Source organism: Paroedura picta, chromosome 12 (genome assembly GCF_049243985.1).
Source record: "Paroedura picta isolate Pp20150507F chromosome 12, Ppicta_v3.0, whole genome shotgun sequence".
Taxonomy (NCBI): domain Eukaryota; kingdom Metazoa; phylum Chordata; class Lepidosauria; order Squamata; family Gekkonidae; genus Paroedura; species Paroedura picta.
The window spans coordinates 35,247,929-35,266,153 of NC_135380.1; the positions used below are offsets into that span (position 1 = coordinate 35,247,929).

An 18,225-nucleotide genomic window follows, 5' to 3' on the forward strand; every position below is an offset into this window, starting at 1 on the left:
GCAGTGTATTGGTTTCTCCTCTCCTACATTTTATGTTGACCATAATCCTCTGAGGTAGGTGTAAGTGGACAGAATGTGTCTGGCCCAAGTCACTTCATGAGCTGCATGACTGAGGAGGAATGTGAACCTGGGTCTCTCCAAGCCTAATCAAATTCTCTTATCATGACACTGTGCTGTCTTTGTGATCTGGTTGGTGCTTGGATAGAAGATAGCTCAGAAAGCTTTTTTTATGCAACCTTGAGTTCTGTGCAAGAAGAAAGGACAAATACAATAGACAGTACTGATAGGGTTCTTTAGAAATGCCCCTTACCATAAGAATGAAAACACCATGGATTTGGGAGTGGGATAACTGAGTCCCTATAGAATTATAGAGGGTTAGTAGATGGAGAAGGCTTTCTCAAGCAGGGTTCCCTGGATGGATGGGAGTTAATTAATTTTCAGTATATTTTAAAAATTTGTTGAACATTTATTGGGTGATATGGCCATGTTGACCTGCTCCCTCTCCCAAAATGGCCAATAATAGGTCTGGCGGGGGTGGGAAGGGAAGGGACTCCAGATGGGTGTACAAAGCTATGCTTCACAACCGTATTCTGCACAATCATGAATCTGAGAAAACTGGGGTTTCTTTGGGCGGCAGCTCATAGCCAGATCAAGTGGGGCGGGCAGGGGCTGGGCAGCTCGTTAGCAGGGCTGGGATAGAGCTCCTTAAAAGGCAGCCAGCAGGCTGGGAGGCCCACGTCAGCAGGCCCTGCTTAGCAGGCCAAGGGGCCCCCGTTATCAAGCCCTCCACCATGACCCTTTGCCCATGGCCCTCTCCCCTTACCTGCTGCAGGGGCAGGGCCAATCAGGGGAAAGCTGGCTGCACCCTGATTGGCCCTATCCCAACTTGGATAGCCAGACACGTCCCACCCCCCCAGGCTGTTTCATAAATATATAGAGGAACAACAATGGATAAGGATAAGGATATCCAAACTTCCTGAATTGAAGCTGGAATTTAGCTGTTTATATTCTTTTCCTTTTATTTTCTGCCCCGTATTTGTGATCCCTTTCCTCTTCCTGCTTAATTATAACTCTTCTCATTTCTTACCTGTCCCCAGGATTTAATGCTATGGCAGCAGATGAGAGTGCCATAGAAAAACAAGCCGGGGAACCAAAGATGGCCCCAGACGGCGAAACCAACGGGTCCTGTGAACGCAACGAAACCAAGGGCCACCCCAACGCAGCTAAAAACCCTCAGGGCAATCTCAAAGCGAGCCTAGGGGACTCCACAGCAAAGCTGAGCAGGATCGCCGAGAATGGCATTTCTGAGAGAGACAGCGACACAGGGAAGCAGAACCACATAAAAGCAAATGACTTCACGCAGACTTCCATCACAGGGAGCAATGGGTACATTTTGCCAAAGCAGATGGCTCAGGAGCCACCCGTAAGGACTACCAGCGGTGCTTTTGCTGCCCTCACTGGCCATGCCGCAAAAACTCTCCCTGCAGGAGCAAGCAAGGGCAGAACTCTCGGCTCCCTTTCTCAGACACAGGCTGCCTCGCCTGCCAAGTTCAGGGAGGGCGGGAAGGACATGGAGGCAAAAAGAACCACAGGAGCAAATGCCAACATCAAGATCCACAGAGCCCGGAAGACAATGCCCAAGCCCACTTCTAGCCTGGTAAAGTATACCGAAATGCTTGCTGAGAGTCCCCAGGGGTTCTGTTTTGGTGTGTGAGGTGTTAAGTGTGAGCTGAAGCGTGCTGTGTGATTCCCAGTGTCTCTCAGCCTCTCTCAGGTGCTTGTCCAAGTCATGTAGCTCTGCCCTGAATTCACGTTGTACTATCATCTTGGTAAGAATTACCTTGCTTCTGAATATCTCCTGTAACATTAAACTGTGTAATCTTGTAGCGGTGGAGAAATGTGTTTGGTATAGATTTGCATGCAGTCCATTCATAAACCATCTAGCTGGTACATCATAAAATAAAACCTGCACCTCTTGCCTTACTTCCATCTGCCAGAGAGGGGAATAATCTTAGTGCATTTCCTGCAGAAAATACACAGGGATTCAGCTGGGCTTAAGGTCTGCTTGCTGGATTCTTTGTTCCCAACCCCAACTGAGCTGGGTTTTATTTTCCATGAAAAAGCCATCTTGTTTCCTAGAAATCCCAATTGTCCCTCATTTTCTACATCTTTGCAGAATTTCCGGAGCATCCTATGGGTGAGCTTTCATCTGAATACACGATAGCTGTGCTATGCTAAATTGCTTTGCCTCCTCTCCAAGACCTTAGGCAAGCTAAAGGTCTTTTCCATAGTGTGCTGCCTTGAGAACTCTTTAACTGGAAGTTCAGGGAATTGAGCCTGGATCCTTCTGCAAGCCAAGCAGCTCCAAGCCACAGCCTCCCGCAAAGCTACAGATAGCTTGCACTTTTGTACAACGCAGCTTAATGTGATTCTGGCATCACACTTTGGGGTCATTTCAGCTGCTGGCTTTTCTTTGTGCTTGTTGCTTGTTCATCAGGATTTGTTCCACATTTTCTCCAGAGGGGGTTTATGCTTGTAGATACGAAGCAGCATGTGCAGGGAAGTCCAGTCGTCCAGTTCACATGCCTGTGTTTATTGTGTGAGCAGCCTTAACGATGTCCCACTTGGAAATATTTTTAAATTGCTTTGACTTGCGTGTTAACAGGCCCTGCCAATGACCGCTAGAAATACATTTCCAAAGGCTACCTCCTCCGTGCTGACAACTTGGCAGATGTGCTCTGGATGGCACTCCGAATGTTTTAGGTTCTCTATTAATGCAAATGGCTTAATAGCTATTCAGGCCAGAGGATGTCGAAACTGCTTAGGTTCCCTGGCAGGTTCTGTGGTGGGCAGAGCAGCATACAAATATTGAGCCAGGTTCTGGATGAAAAGAGGCTTTGAATTCTAGGCATTATCAAGGATTTCTGACAATTAGGGAATCTGAAAGCCCGCTCTTCCCCAGCTCAGTTATGTGCAGGGCTTCTGCAGAAGCGCAGAAAAAGCTTTCACCTTTAAAAAAAAATGAATTTGTTTCTCTGATGTATAGTTTTGACAGCTGCGTGTGAGATTTAGGGACAAGTTTTTGAACCAGAACCTTGTAGGGAACTGCTTTCTGGCCTCCTGGACAACTTAGACCCATCCTCCCTCTCTTTATAAGTAGATTGATTTTCAAGAGAAACAAAATCCGGGGGCAAAGAGGATATGTGCTGCATGCCTTCATCAAGCCTTGGTATCCTGCTGGAAAGGACTGTCCTTTCCCTGCGACGCTGGGGAGCTGCTGCTGCTTCAGGCAGTACTGAACAAGCTGGACCAGGGTTGTGACTTGGTCACACAGCTTCTTATGTTCAAGTGGGCAGGCTTCTTGTTGTTGTTAGGTGTGAAGTCGTGTCCGACCCATCACGACCCCATGGACAATGATCCTCTAGGCCTTCCTGTCCTCTACCATTTCCCGGAGTCCATTTAAATTTGCACCTACTGCAAGCCAAATGGACAAGTTCAAAAGGGCAGGCTTCTAGGGCTGTGTTTATACACACAATATCTTCATTCAGCTACTGTAGCATCAAGGGGTGGCATATGCATGCCAAAGCAGGGATTTGGACCCCAAGAACAGGGCTATTGCATTGCTCTCATGCCATCTCAAGCATTGCGTGTTTCATCAGAAGGCAGTACACATCTTCTGTCAAGGGTGTTGAGTGGAGAAGTATTCGGGGATGTTGGGACATGCTAGTGAGAATTCAGCCCTAACTTTCCTGTATGGAATAAATTTGGAAGCAGAAAGTATAAGGAAAAGCACTTTAAAAGAATTTATTACTCAGTTTACTTTTAAATTTCTTGATTTTTTTAGAAGATAAGCTCCCTGCTGGATCTTTCCAGTAGTCCATCTAACCCGGCATCCCATGTTACACAGTGGCCAACTGGTTAATCCGAAGGTCCAGCAACAGGACGTAGTGGCCAAGGACTTCCTGATGTTGCCTCCTAGCAACCAGTATTTAGAAACATATGGCCTGTGAATGTGGAAGCTTCCCTTTAATCTCCATGGCAACTAGCCGCTGATAGACCTGTTTTCCCATACATAATACTGCATACAGGTAGTATCACCTGGCTTCCTCTTTGTGTTGCCCTACAGTTTTCTTGTACAGATAAAATGGGGGAGGAGAAAACGTTGTATTCTTGGAGAAAAGACAGGGTAAGGATTTATTTATTTATATCTACATTTATAAAACGTTCCTCTTGAGCCAGTCAACTCGAGGTGGCATATAATAATTTATACAATAAAACCATAGAACATATAATAAAGTTAAAACTACTAAAAAGCTAACAGTATGATATCCTGAACAGAGTCCTTGTCTGATAATCCTCCATAGGAGAGGAGATGTAGGAGGAGAACCCCAAGCCAGTAGGATAGGCCCATCATGTTCTAGTTCATCTGGGTGTACTGGCCACAACCATATGTCTGGCAGAAGAGCTCCATTTTGTAGGCCTTGAGGAACTGTGTTAGCTCCATCAGGGCCCTGATGTTCTCTGGGAGCCCGTTCCACCAGGTGGGGGCCAGGGATGAAAAGGCCCCGGTCCTAGTTGAGGCCAGTTGCACTTCTTGGGGGCCGGGGACTACCAGTCAGTTAGCTGTAGCCGACCATAATGTTCTCTGGGGGACACATTCAGACAAGCAGTCCCTTAGATATGCAGGTCCCAGACCACAGATGGCCTTAACAGTTAACACTAGAACCTTGAACCAAACCCGGAACTCAACTGGGAGCCAATGTAGCTGCTGCAGGATTGGTCTTAAATGGACCAGAGCATCCTTTTGTTATTTTTTTAATTAAATATCATATGTGTTGTGTGGAAACATTATTATTATTATTTTATTTAAAGCCCACCACTCCCAGACTTTGTGTGAACAGGAAGACCTTCCATTAAGATATGTGAGCAGTGCATTTGATCTAGTCAGTTTTAATTCCAATATGAGTTTTCATTGCAGTTTGATGCTGCCTGGCTTCCCTATGTGTTATCAAGCTTCTGGGCATTGACAGTAAATCCCCCCTCAAACCTTCAAAATCCAGTTATTCTGGTCCCTAGAAGGCCAGGAGCAGAAGTCATTTGTGCACAGGGACTAAGACTGGTCCTCAAGGCGGAAAACAAAGTCAAACTTGGTTTTGCTTCGGTTAGAATTGAGGTATTTAAAGGGCCCTCTCGTGTTCACAAAGGGCCTGTATGCAAGAAGCAGACTTGGAAGGAAGGCAGGGATATTTATAATCTTTTTGTTGTGCACATATGGTGGCATTTGCATTGGCACATAAGCATGTACCTGCTCTGTTTTTATCAAAGTCAGTGATAGGGGGCAGGAAATTCCCAGGAATTTTCCTGTGGCTTTATTTTTCCATGGAAAGTTCTCCATCCAACATATGCAAATGTCTACAGTTACCAGGGCTGTTGTGCTGCAAATCTGTCATGTTAGATGGTCTAAATGTAAAATATAGACAAACCCCAGTGTTTGTAACTTGGTTTAGGCATGTTTATGGCACACCTGACTTTCTGTCACTAACGTTATTTAAGTATTTAAGTTATTTATTGGAAAATGTTCAAGTTTGAATTTTCCTGGAAAACTTACATCACCAACCAGGGACAGTCCCTGCTTTTGGGCACCTGTCTCTGGTAAATGACGGCCCCTAGTTTGTCTTTTACTTGGCTTCTAGGAAGATTTTGAATATTTCTGTGCTTGGTCACCCCAGCATGGGCCAGAGTGGTCATTCGTCATAGTTCAGTCACCTCCCGCAGGTCTCAAGAAGTTAAATCACTTTAGTGGGGCTGAAAGAACCTTGACCCAATACAATACATCAGGGGTAGTTAACCTGTGGTCCTCCAGATGTACATGAACTACAATTCCCATGAGCCCCTGCCAGCATTTGCTGGGAATTGTAGTCCATGAACATCTGGAGGACCACAGGTTGACTACCCCTGCAATACATGTTCTGGATGCTAAAGAGCAAGGCAGTATGCGGCCTGCCATTTTGCACACTGAAGCGGATGATGCTCACCATGAAATGTTACAATATTGTAGGATGGGCGGAGGAAAATAATTCGGAACATGACAATCCTGCGAGAGCCTGCTGCAGTGCATAAGAGTTGGGGGAGGGGAATGAGTCTGGCAGTGAAAAAAAGCATGTCTAGAATGCATAACATGTGTCCTTGTGTTGAAGAGTTATGTATTGGTGTTGGTGCACTGAGGTCTAATACTTATCTAGCTTACAAAGATAACATGAAGGTAATGTCTGAAGTGCTTTGAGCATTGCAATGTCTATTATTAGTACTACACTGCTACCAGTAGTACTGCTACTATTTGGGCTGATCTTGCAGAACAATTTTTTGCACTATTTTTCTTTGCCTTTCTGCAGCTGGAAGGGAATGGATGCAAGGCTCAGATGTATTCCCATTTCCTTGTCAGAGTCGAACTATTAAGTATGACAGAAGGCTTTTAAGGATAGTGCCCTGCTGGGAATTCCACTGTTTTTCTGTGGCTTGTAGTGGAAGGATGTGGCTTCAGCTCACTCGTCTCCAAGTAGACATTTTGGCCAGTCTTATCATTAGGGTCTAATGCTCAGGATGGTGACCCATCTGGGCTGTTTTTTGATTCTTAAAAGAAAGCACGATTTTGGGAAAGATGGTCCCATATTAGTAAAACGTTGCGCTTTCTGGCTTCAGAACAGCCACTGAGCGAGAAAAAGTTTGCATTTTGCAGTCACACTATCATTGAGTGAGGAGCAAAGATTATAGGGAAAAAAAATTAAAATCAGCAGCAGTCTCTCTTATTTCTTAGGCCCTCCTTTGGTAATGCATTTTCTCTTCCTTCTGTATTTTCACCCCTGCCTGCCCTTTTTTCTTGTTTTTTGACATGCCTGTCCAGCCTGGTGAAGAGTTAAGGGGTACTGAGAAGCTTTCTATTTTATGAACTTTGGACTGTTCGTAATCAAATGTATTACATGATTTGTTTTTTAAACAGAGTGAGAGATTCCCCTACCCTACAACCCACCTTTAGAGAACCTTGTTGGTAACAAATGTGGCAATCGACAGGTGTGTGCTTCTTGCCATGGCAATTCAGAGCCTAAGTAGAATCTGCTTTCTCACTCTCTTGATAATGCTGGAGAGGGCACCACAAATTTATTTAATCATTCCATATTTGAACTGTTATGTACCACCAGCCTTGCCTATTTCAACACATCTGCAGGACCACCTGTCTCCTTATGCCCCCCCGCAGGACTTTGCACTCTATGGGTGTGAATCTTTTGGAGGTTCTTGGCTCGAGGGAGATTCTCCTGGCCTCGACCAGGGCCCGGGCCTTTTTGGTCCTGGCCCCCACCTGGTGGAATGAGCTCCCAGGATAGCTGCGGGCCCTGTCAGAACCTTCTCAGTTTTCACAGAGCCTGGAAAACTGAGCTCTTCCACCAGGTTTTTAGTTAAGGCCAGGGCATGAAAGATCTTGGCCCCTCTTAGAAGATCAGGCTGCTCCTGAGATGGTCCCCCTGAGGCATTGGTATTGGTATCAGTAGTCTGTTGAGGCTGGGAAGGGGGAGAGAGTTGGTTTAACTTGGGGGGTTTAATGACTGTAATTGGGGTTTTAATTACTGTTTTATGGAAATTTATGTTAGGGAGATCTTTTGTAAACTGCCATGAGCCATTGGGAGTGGCGGTATAGAAATTGAAATGTAAACACACAAACATACATGAAAATGTGATGCCACTACCACATTCTGAGTCAGTAGTATCTATTTTGACCGTCTTGCAGACCACACCTGCTGTCTTTAACTGAAGTCACCAGGGATCGAACCAGAAATCTTCTGCATGTTAAGCATGTGTCCTTCCACTGAGCCACAGTCTCTCCTTGAGGACCAAGCAATGAAACTTGTCTTATGATTTATGAAACAATTCTGTACATCTGTTTAGATCACACAACAAAATGGTTGCAAGAAGCTATAAGAAGCACAGAATGAATATGCAGTGTTGGCTTCCTGCGTCTGCCATTTGCTAGCCAGCTTGCCATTTGTAAGTGAGAGTGTAACTGAGACAGTGAGACCTGGATGGGAAATGGCATATATGGCTTGAGTTTCAGTTGATAATTAAGGGCTCATTGAATGTTGTTTGAGCTCCTTTTGGTCCATGGGGAAAGATTATTCTGAGACTAATTCCTGAAATCAATCAACTCAAGCATTGTTGGAAGCAGAGTTGTCCATATTGTTTTTGTTCCCTCATCATGTGTCTGCATTTCCTTGAGCCAGGCATTTTGGATGCCTTGGCCCTGCTGGTGAAAATTTTGCATAGTTCTATTTTATTATTTACAGAAGAAGATGCGTAGATCTCTTTGCTTCTTACTCTAGGGCTTTCAGGCTTCATTTATAAGAAGGAAAGGCAGGGACTGATTCATGTGCGGATGCTGGACACATTCATGCAGAATCTGAGAAGTCCCAGTGGACCCCTCTGGTGCAGTAAGCATGGTATCCCATGTTGTGTGTGTGCATACATGTGCACACACCTGAAGGTGGCAGAAGCCTTTCTGGCACCAACAAGGCTCCAGGAAGTGACACAAAGCTGCACTTGGCTCCTTCCAAGTGCCTCTCCCACTGTAAACTGGGATATTATCCTAGAGATCCCTATGATATTGCAGAAGCTTCAGAAGCAATCTCTGTAGTGCCTGGTCAGAAACAGCTTTCGACCAGACTGTGGATCATGGTGGCTTGCTCTTTTCTGATTTCTTGACACTGGCCGTGCAAGGTCATAAGTGGCTGGAAGAGGAGGGCTGGGCTCCAGATTAGCCAAATGGACCAGACAGAATACTTGGCTTGGATTGAGCGCTTCTGTCCTAATCTGTGGACGAGAGAGCAAAGAGACTGGGAACTGGGAGTGGCAAGGAGAATATATGGATTGTGTGTTTGGGGAAGGGCTTCAGTGTCTGCTTGCTTGCTTGCTTGTGTGTGTGTGTGTTATCCTTCAGTAGTATAGCAGTAGCTTTATACAAGAATATAAAAGGGTCTTTTAATTTCTGTTTCTCAGAATGCAAGTAAAGACCCCAAAGAAGCAAAAGCACCTAAGGAAGATGGTAACAAACATGTTTTGGAATTTGGGAAGCCCCCACCTTTGCCCTCTGTCCTTGGCCTTCATTCATCTCTACCTCAGAACCAGAGCTATGTGGCCGCCTCAAAATCACAGACAGGTAAAAAGTTGGGTTGGATGGGTCCCAACACTAGTGGGGCAAAAGAGCAGTAGAAATCTCCCCCCCAATGTATACACCTGGCTCCAATCTCAGTGTGACACTGGTGGTCAAGAAGGATTTCTCTGTGTCATGTCAGGCACTCCTGACATCTCATTCAAACTGGTCCTCTGCATGTGTGATCCTGCTCTTTCTGCACCGTTAGTGTCTCTGCTCTTATAACAGAGGTGAATATAAACATTGTGCAAGTCTTGGTGCAGAGTCCAGTTTAAACAAAATTCTAGGCATGAGTAATGTCACACCAGTATGTTCTTGCCCATTTAAGTCAAGGCCCAGTGGTAGCCAACATGGTGAAAATCTCCATGTATAAAATCCTGACACGAAGACTGCATTGCTATGCATGCTTGGGACCCTTCAGAGGGACACAGCTCTTCTTCCTTACCCAGTTTGCTCGGTTGCTGCTTTCAGGAGGCAGGGACATCCAGAATTACTCGGTGTCATTTGAGAGCCTGTCTAGTATTCTAGGTTGGCCAAACTGTGGCTCTCCAGATATCCATGGACCACAGTTACCATGAGCCATGCCATGCTGCCAGGGTTTCATCGTAATTGTAGTCCATGGACACCTGGCAAATTGGGTCTAGGCTGAGGGGAACCACAGTCAGATTTCTGTGTTGATCTTTGGTCAACCACTTTCTCTTTCTCAGCCTGACCTACTGTATAGGATTGCTGGATGAAATGGCAAAGGAGGGAGAAACATGTGCTTGAGTTCATTGGAGAAAGAGCAGAATAAAAATGAAATTGAAAATACGTTAGATTATGTGTGTTTCCTTCATTAGATGTTAGCTGGGACCTGCCTTCCCTGCAACATCTGCTTATGTCTTTCCTTGGGAGTAACTTCATTAAGTTTAGTGGGACTTACCTTTGAGTCAACATGTGTAGGACTGGATTCTTAGGATTTTAGCCAGTTCAAGGTACAAGATTTTCAATTGATGAGGCAGGTTCACTGTCTCCTTGCTCTTACAGAGGTGAATATAAAGCAAACATCCCTGAAACCTGCTTGGTTCGCTGGCATATTAGAATCATAGAATCATAGAGTTGGAAGGGGCCATACAGGCCATCTAGTCCAACCCCCTGCTCAATGCAAGATCAGCCCAGAGCATCCTAAAGCAATATTGTTGTAACATGTACAGTGTGTGGCTATTGAATGTGGCCATTCTCCACAGATGTTCTGAAAGAGCTCTCCAGAGATCTCTTACATGCAGTTCAGATATTGCTGGGCTTGCACGCTACTCCTCTACTTCTTATCACATGGCTGACGAAGATGGGAAATGGAAGTATTTAGCTAACCCATTTGTTCTGACATTTGAACATGGGTGTCTTCAACAAATTGAGATTAGCTTCTTTTCTGATCAAAACAATTCTTAACTACAGCTTAATCCTGTTAAGACTTCTAGCAGAGTATCTCTCCTTTTCCATCTCCCTATTCATGATGTCGGAATTGGGCTTAGCTGGCGTTTAGAAAATGGCAGCGTGTTCCCAGAAAACCAAGAAAGAAAAAAAAAATCCACAGTGAACTAAAGTGGAAGTCTTTACAATAAGTAAAAGTAAATAACATAACAGTTAAAACCTCACAGCCCATTGTAGCTGTTTCTCCTTTTATTCCTGCCTTCTGTAGCTGGAAACCAAGACTGCTGTCAAAGGCAGTCTCTGTCTCCAGTGCAGAAACATTCTGAAATTAAAGGGTGCTAATGGAGACTCCCCAGTTGGATTCTACCCTGTGTTAGTCTGACAGATATCCTGTAATACCTGGACGGTTGGCTTGTTTTCTCAGGCACTGAACTGTGATCTCAGGTGCAACAGGAGGGAAGGAAGAAGAAGAAGAGTTGGTTCTTATATGCTGCTTTTCCGTACTTGAAGAAGGATCAAAGCGGCTTACAGTTGCCTTCCCTTTCCTCTCCCCACAACAGACAACCTGTGGGGTGGGTGAGGCTGAGAGAGCCCTGGTATTACTGCTCAGTCAGAACAGTTTTATCAGTGCCGTGGTGAGCCCAAGGTCACCCAGCTGGCTGCATATGGGAGAGCGCAGAATTGAACCTGGCATGCCAGATTAGAAGTCTGCACTCCTAACCACTACACCAAACTGGCTGTAGTGGATGACAAGTTGGGAAGGATGACAAGCTGGGCCTGGGAAAGAAGACCATATTTGCTGAGCAGACCTCTCCATTGCTCAGGACAGTGATTCCTGACTATTGTCCCTTGTTAGCACCTTTATCACTTCTGCATCTAAAGCAGCCTCCCGGAGGAATGAGAGCAAGATCCAGTATTCAGTTTGGGTGGCATTGCTGTATGATTTATTCATTAACTGGTGGATGCATCTGGTTCCACTCCAGGAGGTGGACATGGGACACCTGCATATTTTTGCATAGGATGCCCCCCCCCTCTCCCCTGATGTTCTTCTCTCTGTCCTCCCATCCAGCTGCTTCAGTGTCTCGGAAGAAAAAACGAAGAATGGGAACGTACAGCCTGGTTCCCAAGAAAAAGACCAAAGTTTTAAAACAGCGGACTGTGATTGAGATGTTTAAGAGCATAACCCATGCTTCTGCAGGTGGCAAGGTGAGGGCCAGAGATGGGCTTTGGCGGTGGAGGAAGGCTGTGATATAGCACTGTACCCAGGAGTGGGTTAAGGATTTGCGGGGCCTGTAGCACCTGAGCCAGTTTAAGGATTTGCGGGGCACCTAGCAGAGTACAGTTGCGGCAGGAACAGTCAGAATAGGGGCAGAGGGACCCCCCACGGGGTGTTACTCTGAATATTAAAGTGAGAAAAGGGGGGAGGAGAGAGGCCACAGCCCTGATCCACGGAGGAGAAGGCACCACATGGGGCCCCTGGAAGTGCAAGGCCTGTAGCTTGCACTACATGGCTAAATCAGTCTCTACATGATGTAACAGTAGCTTCCAAAGTGTAGTTTCTGCTTTCCGAGAAGTACGCCCTTTGTCACAAAATGGGATAACTCCTTTGTAGCCCTGATTCCCTTTTCCCAGCTGACCTTTGTGGAGATCCATGTTCTGCCTTCAAACATTAGCCATTTCAGGTAGCTTAGTCTTAGACTGGTAGCCAAACTGTGGCTCTCCAGGTGTCCATGGACTACAATTACCATGAGCCCCTGCTTGCCTGATTATGATAATTGTAGTCCATGAGCATCTGGAGAGCCACAGTTTGGCCCCACCCATCTTAGACCTTTTCTTAGAGATACTTTCCTTTCAACCTTACGGTTAACAAAGAGTCCCTTAACACTTGTGTCAGATTGTAAATTGTCTAGTCCTCATGAAGCTCATTGGGTCACACACAAACACTCTTAACGTGTTTGTGTGCTCATCTCATTTCCTCTAAAGTTCAACCTTTGCAGCAACCTGGCAGCTACCAAAGCCCCTGAATTCCACTATGATTGAATTGTTTCACAGCACAGCAGTCTTGTGTATAAATGGTAACTTGGGATGTGAAAGCCAGAGGGGATAAAACTGGGGATTTTGGGAGAAGAATGTTTTTCCCTGATGGAAAGCTGTTGAAAAAACAAACCTCTTTGGGTTGGTTTGTTTGTTTTTCTGGTGATTGTTGTTGTTTTGGAGTAATTGATATGCTTTTTAAGAGAGATGCTTGCTAGCTTGCTCCGTGTGTCCCATGAAGATTTTTGCACAAGACAGCATTTGACAATGATAACTGCTGTGTATACGGCAAGCACACACAGAGATATTGCTCATTGTTCAAATGTGATTAATTTCGTTCATAGCTGATATTCAAAGCAACTTCCGGTACATAGAATTTCATTTATGTCCTTTCATTGTACTACTTTTGTAACCTTTTTTCCTTCAAGGAATTCAAGGCAAAAGTCCATAAGGCTCCCTTTCACCTTCAGATCCTGACCTGCTTATTTATTTATTTATTTTTACATTTCTGTGCCGCCCTGTCCCTGCCCTTAATTTCAGCAGTGTAGTTGCATTCTTTGCCCTCCATACATACCTTGGGTCACACACAAAATGTAATATAAAGCACATTTAGAGGCACCACAAATCAGAAGTAAAACCAATTTCCTTTTCCCCAGGATGCTCCCGTGTATACCATATTTCTTTGCATTCATTTATAAATAAAATATCATTCTGCTATTCTGTTGTAAAACATGCAAAGTGGTGCTCATGATAAAGAAGAAATTATGGAGGGGTGGGTTTGCACAACTTGATTATGGTAGGTTCTCAATGGCAACAGATTTCTGTCCCAAGAAGTATGTGGCAAATAGTATATTTCTATTTATTATTTCAATTACTATATCTCCCTCCTGGCAAGCTGGCTCAGGGCAGCGTACATCCTAAGACAGTACAATTTTAGGTTAGAATTAATGACAAATTAAAAACATTAAACCAGGCCTCAGTTGTCATCATTCTTCCTCGTATGATCTCTAACAGTAGATCTTTTCCAGATTGTGCATTGGTGGCTTGAGTGTGTGCACATAAATGCGCACCAGGGTTGATTTTGTCGCCTTGTAATTTGTCTGTCCGGGCACATTCAGGGTGAAAAGGGTGATGCTAGCCCTCACGTGAACGGGGAAAGCTTAGAGGTGGATTCCGAAGAGGACGATTCGGACGAGCTAGAGGAGGAAGACGAGCGTGGGACAGAACATCCATCTGCCTTTCCTGCAGAGGACAACCATACTGCTAAGGAAGGAGCTGCGGATGCCAGCAAAGTCAGAAAGGTGATTGAAATTGCTACTGGGGCAAGTTTTAGTTTTGATCCATGAAAATGAATAGTGAAGAGATAGGCAAGAGTTGATGGTGTGGAACAAAATCTTTTCCAAGACAGATGATGTGGCTCAGAGTCGTCAAAATCAGATCTTTGGAGGATGGAGCTGCTTTTGGCAAAGTAACTGCCAGAGGTGGAGGCCCCACCTACTTGAGGAACCTCGGAGAGTATTGCTCCAACCCTGAACTGAAGCCTGCTTGGGCACCTAGGCTTTCCCCAGAGGAGGAAGGAGTCACTTCCATACTTGGCCTTCCTTCAGGCCAGTTGGAAGCCCACTGCCTTCTCTTCTGTCTCAGGGCATGCTTGGGATATCTTTACTGTTTTCACATTCACCTGGTGTGTTTGTTCCCTTCACAAAGGGGGAAGATTGTGATAAGGTCTCAGTGCTCAGCAGATCCTAGGCCAGGCAGAAGGAAGGAGACAGTCCACTGAGAGGACAATTCCACCGTTTCCCCTGTCCAGAGGGAAGGAGTTCGTTCTGCGTGGCAATAGAGCATGCTCCCACTTCCTCCCTACCCTAGGACCCCATTCTGATTGCCAAGAAGTTGAATGATTAATATACCTAATAAGAGTGGATGAGAGATTCATTATCTTGGCCTTCTGCTTTCATTTTTGGATTATCTGTAACAATAGGAAATCAACAGTGCAGCTTTTTTGCATTGAACCCGCTTCCCCAACCAGCATGAGTGTCTTCGCATTTCCAGTTTTTGTCCCACCTGAGCCAGTGGGACTTCAAGGAAGGCCAATGTTAGCTTGTCATATGTTCACTGATGTCACTTCTTGTTTGTCCTGATCCACTTTTGGTCAGGTTGGTGAGCTGGCCTTGCTTCTGGCCCAGCCGCCAGAGTTTTCATCTCAGTGCAACATTGACCGCTCAACAGAGAAGCTTATGTCCCCTCCCCCTAACAGTTACCATAGGGACTTTTAAAATATTATGAATATTGTGAACTATGAATATTAAGCTGATATATCACGATGTGTCTTATATAAATTTTTCCATTGTACCTGAGTTCATATTTCCATCATTTACATACACCTCATATAAACCAATTTTTCCATCTCATTATATCGGTCAATATAGTCTAATATTATGAGCCTCTTGTGGCGCAGAGTGGTAAGGCAGCAGTCATGCAGTCTGAAAGCTCTGCCCGTGAGGCTGGGAGTTCAAACCCAGCAGCCGGCTCAAGGTTGACTCAGCCTTCCATCCTTCCGAGGTCGGTAAAATGAGTACCCAGCTTGCTGGGGGGTAAACGGTAATGACTGGGGAAGGCAGTGGCAAACCACCCCATATTGAGTCTGCCATGAAAACGCTGGAGGGCATCACCCCAAGGGTCAAACATGACTCGGTGCTTGCACAGGGGATACCTTTACCTTTTTATAGTCTAATATTGGACTCCACTTTCTATTAAAATCTGATATAAATCTGTTTTGTATCAAATATGTAAGTTTTGCCATTGAAACATATTCCATCAATTTATTTAACCACTCTGCAAGATCTGGTAAGGATTCCTTTTTACATGTTGCCTTGATATACATAAGATCCTTAACCATATATTTTCAATGTTCGTTCTACATTTTGATATTGCTGGGTACTATATTTAGTAACATACATTTTCGATCCACTGCAAATCTATTTTTCAGTAACTGTCACATTTCATCATGAAAAATCATCCAGTTTTTCCAAACTCTCTTACAAGTCCACCACTTATGATAAAATGATTATTCTATTTCATAGTTCTTATTGAGTTAATTCATATCTCTGTATTCATATCCAGTTAGATTGTTGTGGGAAGATGTCCATTAAATAACTTAATATAGCTGCCTTGGCTACCTGTTCTGGGACTTTAATGTATACAACCTTCATTTCAAAGGTAGTATATGTCTGAGTACCAGTTGCTAGGGAGCAAACAGTGGGGAAGAACCTGATTGGCTGCTGATGGAAACAGGAGAAAAAGGACATCTTTGGGCTTGCATTGAGATTAATGCCAGCATGGTGTTGTGGTTAAGAGTGACAGCTTCTAATCTGGAGAGTTGGGTTTCATCCGCCACTCCTCCACATGTAGCCAGCTGGGTAACTTTGGGCTAGTCACAGTCCTGTTAGAGCTGTTCTCACGGCAGTTTCTCTCATAGCTTTTTCAGCTTCCCTATCTCACAGTGCATCTGTTGTGGGCAGAGAAAGGGAAAGCGATTGTAAGCTGCTTTGAGACTCCGTTGGGCAGTGAAAAGTGGGGTATAAAAACGAACTCTTCTAAATTAAAACAATTTGATATCCCTTCCTAAATGCAGCTGGTGAAATGACTCTTTGCAGGCACTGTGGGATGCCATTCCAGAGGTCACCACAAGAAAAACCTGTGTCCTAGCTGTGACCATGCTGACATAAAGGGTACCAGAAGGGCCAAACTTTAGTTAATCTTCCCAGTGCAAATAACAGATCACCTGTTAGTGGACAAAGTGCATTTGTGTGCTTCTTGCCTCCTTCGCAGCTCTCTTTCTTCCCTATACTCTCTTCGGCCAGGTGAGGTGTCGTGCTGCTCAACAAACTGATGCCTCAATTCACAAACCCAAGTTAGTGTATACTGTAACAAACAAGCTGCTGGTGTGCAATATCGCTTTGGATCCAGACTAAATGTTCCTCTATTGGAAGGAACGTCCAATAGAGCAGAACCAAACTTTTCTGCCTCCCCCCTCCCAATGTAGCCTGTTGATCTCCCCAAAATACAGTTTGTGCAGAACAGGTGACCCTCAGGAACAGAATGAGAGATAAGTCCAGAGGTCTACTGCAGGAAAGAGGAACTGGCAGTGGAAAATTTAGTCTGGATCCATCCTGTCAGCTTGGTGCCATTCAACAACCCCCAGCTGGCTGGCCTGTCTCCATTTTTATGTTACAGCTTATGTAAGTGATCAAGCAGTGGTTTATAAACTGTGGTTTATTGCAAGATATGCAGCCTTGATGTGATCCAGCAAGGCCGCTAGTTTGTTCAACCAGTCTATCGAAGGTAGTTCTTGCGTTTTCCATTTCTTGGCCAGAACTAGTCTTGCTGCCAGGTTATTTTGTTTTTACCTGTCTTCCATTGCAAGATGCACACTCCCTATCTTTTCTGAACAGAGCTTCACGCTTCTACTTTCCAGCTATGTAGAAAATGTGTTTCATGACACATCAGAAACAGCCCTTTTAGCCTCCCTTCTAGAGAACCTGGAAAGGGACTGCAAGCATCCAATTCTTTGTAAAGCACAGCAAGGCTCATTTGCACCTATTAACCAGAATGCAAATTGCTAGAGATCAATTACCATCAATTACCAATCTTTTGCTTAGACCCAAACCGCCAGCGTGAGGTAGCCTTGAGGCTTGGCACTTCCTTCTAGGATTGCAAATCTTCTTCCCAGGAATGGAATTTTGCCTTGTAGGTCTCTCCCTGCAGTTAGACTTGCCATGTGAATTACCGAGTGGGAGAGGAAAGAAATTCCCTTTGGGGTGATTCACACACTGCACAGTGGCAAATACACATTTAGCACCACATGGATACCACCCGGAGGGCTTTTTAAAAAACCATGTGCTAGGTTATAAATTCTTGCCAGTGCAAAAAGAAAAGAAATACAATAATACACAGCTGGGACCAGAAGCCCGTGCCTGTTCTCAGCTCTGCATACTCACTGTGTGCTCTTGCTGTGTCTTCTTAGATGTGCATGCACAACATTAACAACAAAAGTGAGAGAAACAATCTTAATCTGTTGCCCCGCTCAAAAGCAAGATAATTGATATTGGTCTAAGCCAGGGGTAGTCAACCTGTGGTCCTCCCGATGTGCATGAACTACAATTCCCATGAGCCCCTGCCAGCAAATGCTGGCAGGGGCTCATGGGAACTGTAGTCCATGAACATCTGGAGGACCACAGGTTGACTACCCCTGGTCTAAGCAACAGCATCTCGCTTGTAGGTTCCTAGGAATGATTGTTGTTTTGGGTTCTGTTCCTGGACAGTTTCTGCCAGGAAGGATAAGGAGGCTGTACTTGGGGTTAGAGGTCACATGTTTCCTATGCAGAGGATCCCAGGTTCCATCCCCAGTTAAAGAAACTCTGGTAGCAAAGTTGGGAAGCTCCCCTTCCCCCCTCCTTCATCTGAAAACCTGGAGAGTTGCCACCGGAGTAGACAGCTATGGATTAGATGGCCAAATGTGGTGTCACTCTGAATATGACAACTTCATATCCTGAGCAGCCACTAAGCACTTTGCTTATATGACC

The 18,225-nt window shown here is 44.9% G+C and overlaps 1 protein-coding gene across 18 annotated transcripts in view; it reads left to right on the forward strand.

The window, feature by feature from the left end:
- EHMT1 (euchromatic histone lysine methyltransferase 1) overlaps positions 1–18,225 on the forward strand; it is a 146,937-nt gene that overhangs the window by 76,031 nt on the left and 52,681 nt on the right. For 17 of the 18 annotated variants that reach the window (XM_077306605.1, XM_077306599.1, XM_077306598.1 and 14 more), the window contains 4 exons: positions 1,098–1,657; positions 9,043–9,202; positions 11,676–11,812; positions 13,759–13,941. In XM_077306605.1, the coding sequence (XP_077162720.1) occupies positions 1,098–1,657; positions 9,043–9,202; positions 11,676–11,812; positions 13,759–13,941 (1,040 nt within the window). The remainder of the gene's footprint in view (positions 1–1,097; positions 1,658–9,042; positions 9,203–11,675; positions 11,813–13,758; positions 13,942–18,225) is intronic. The other variant, XM_077306613.1, reaches the window with a different exon arrangement.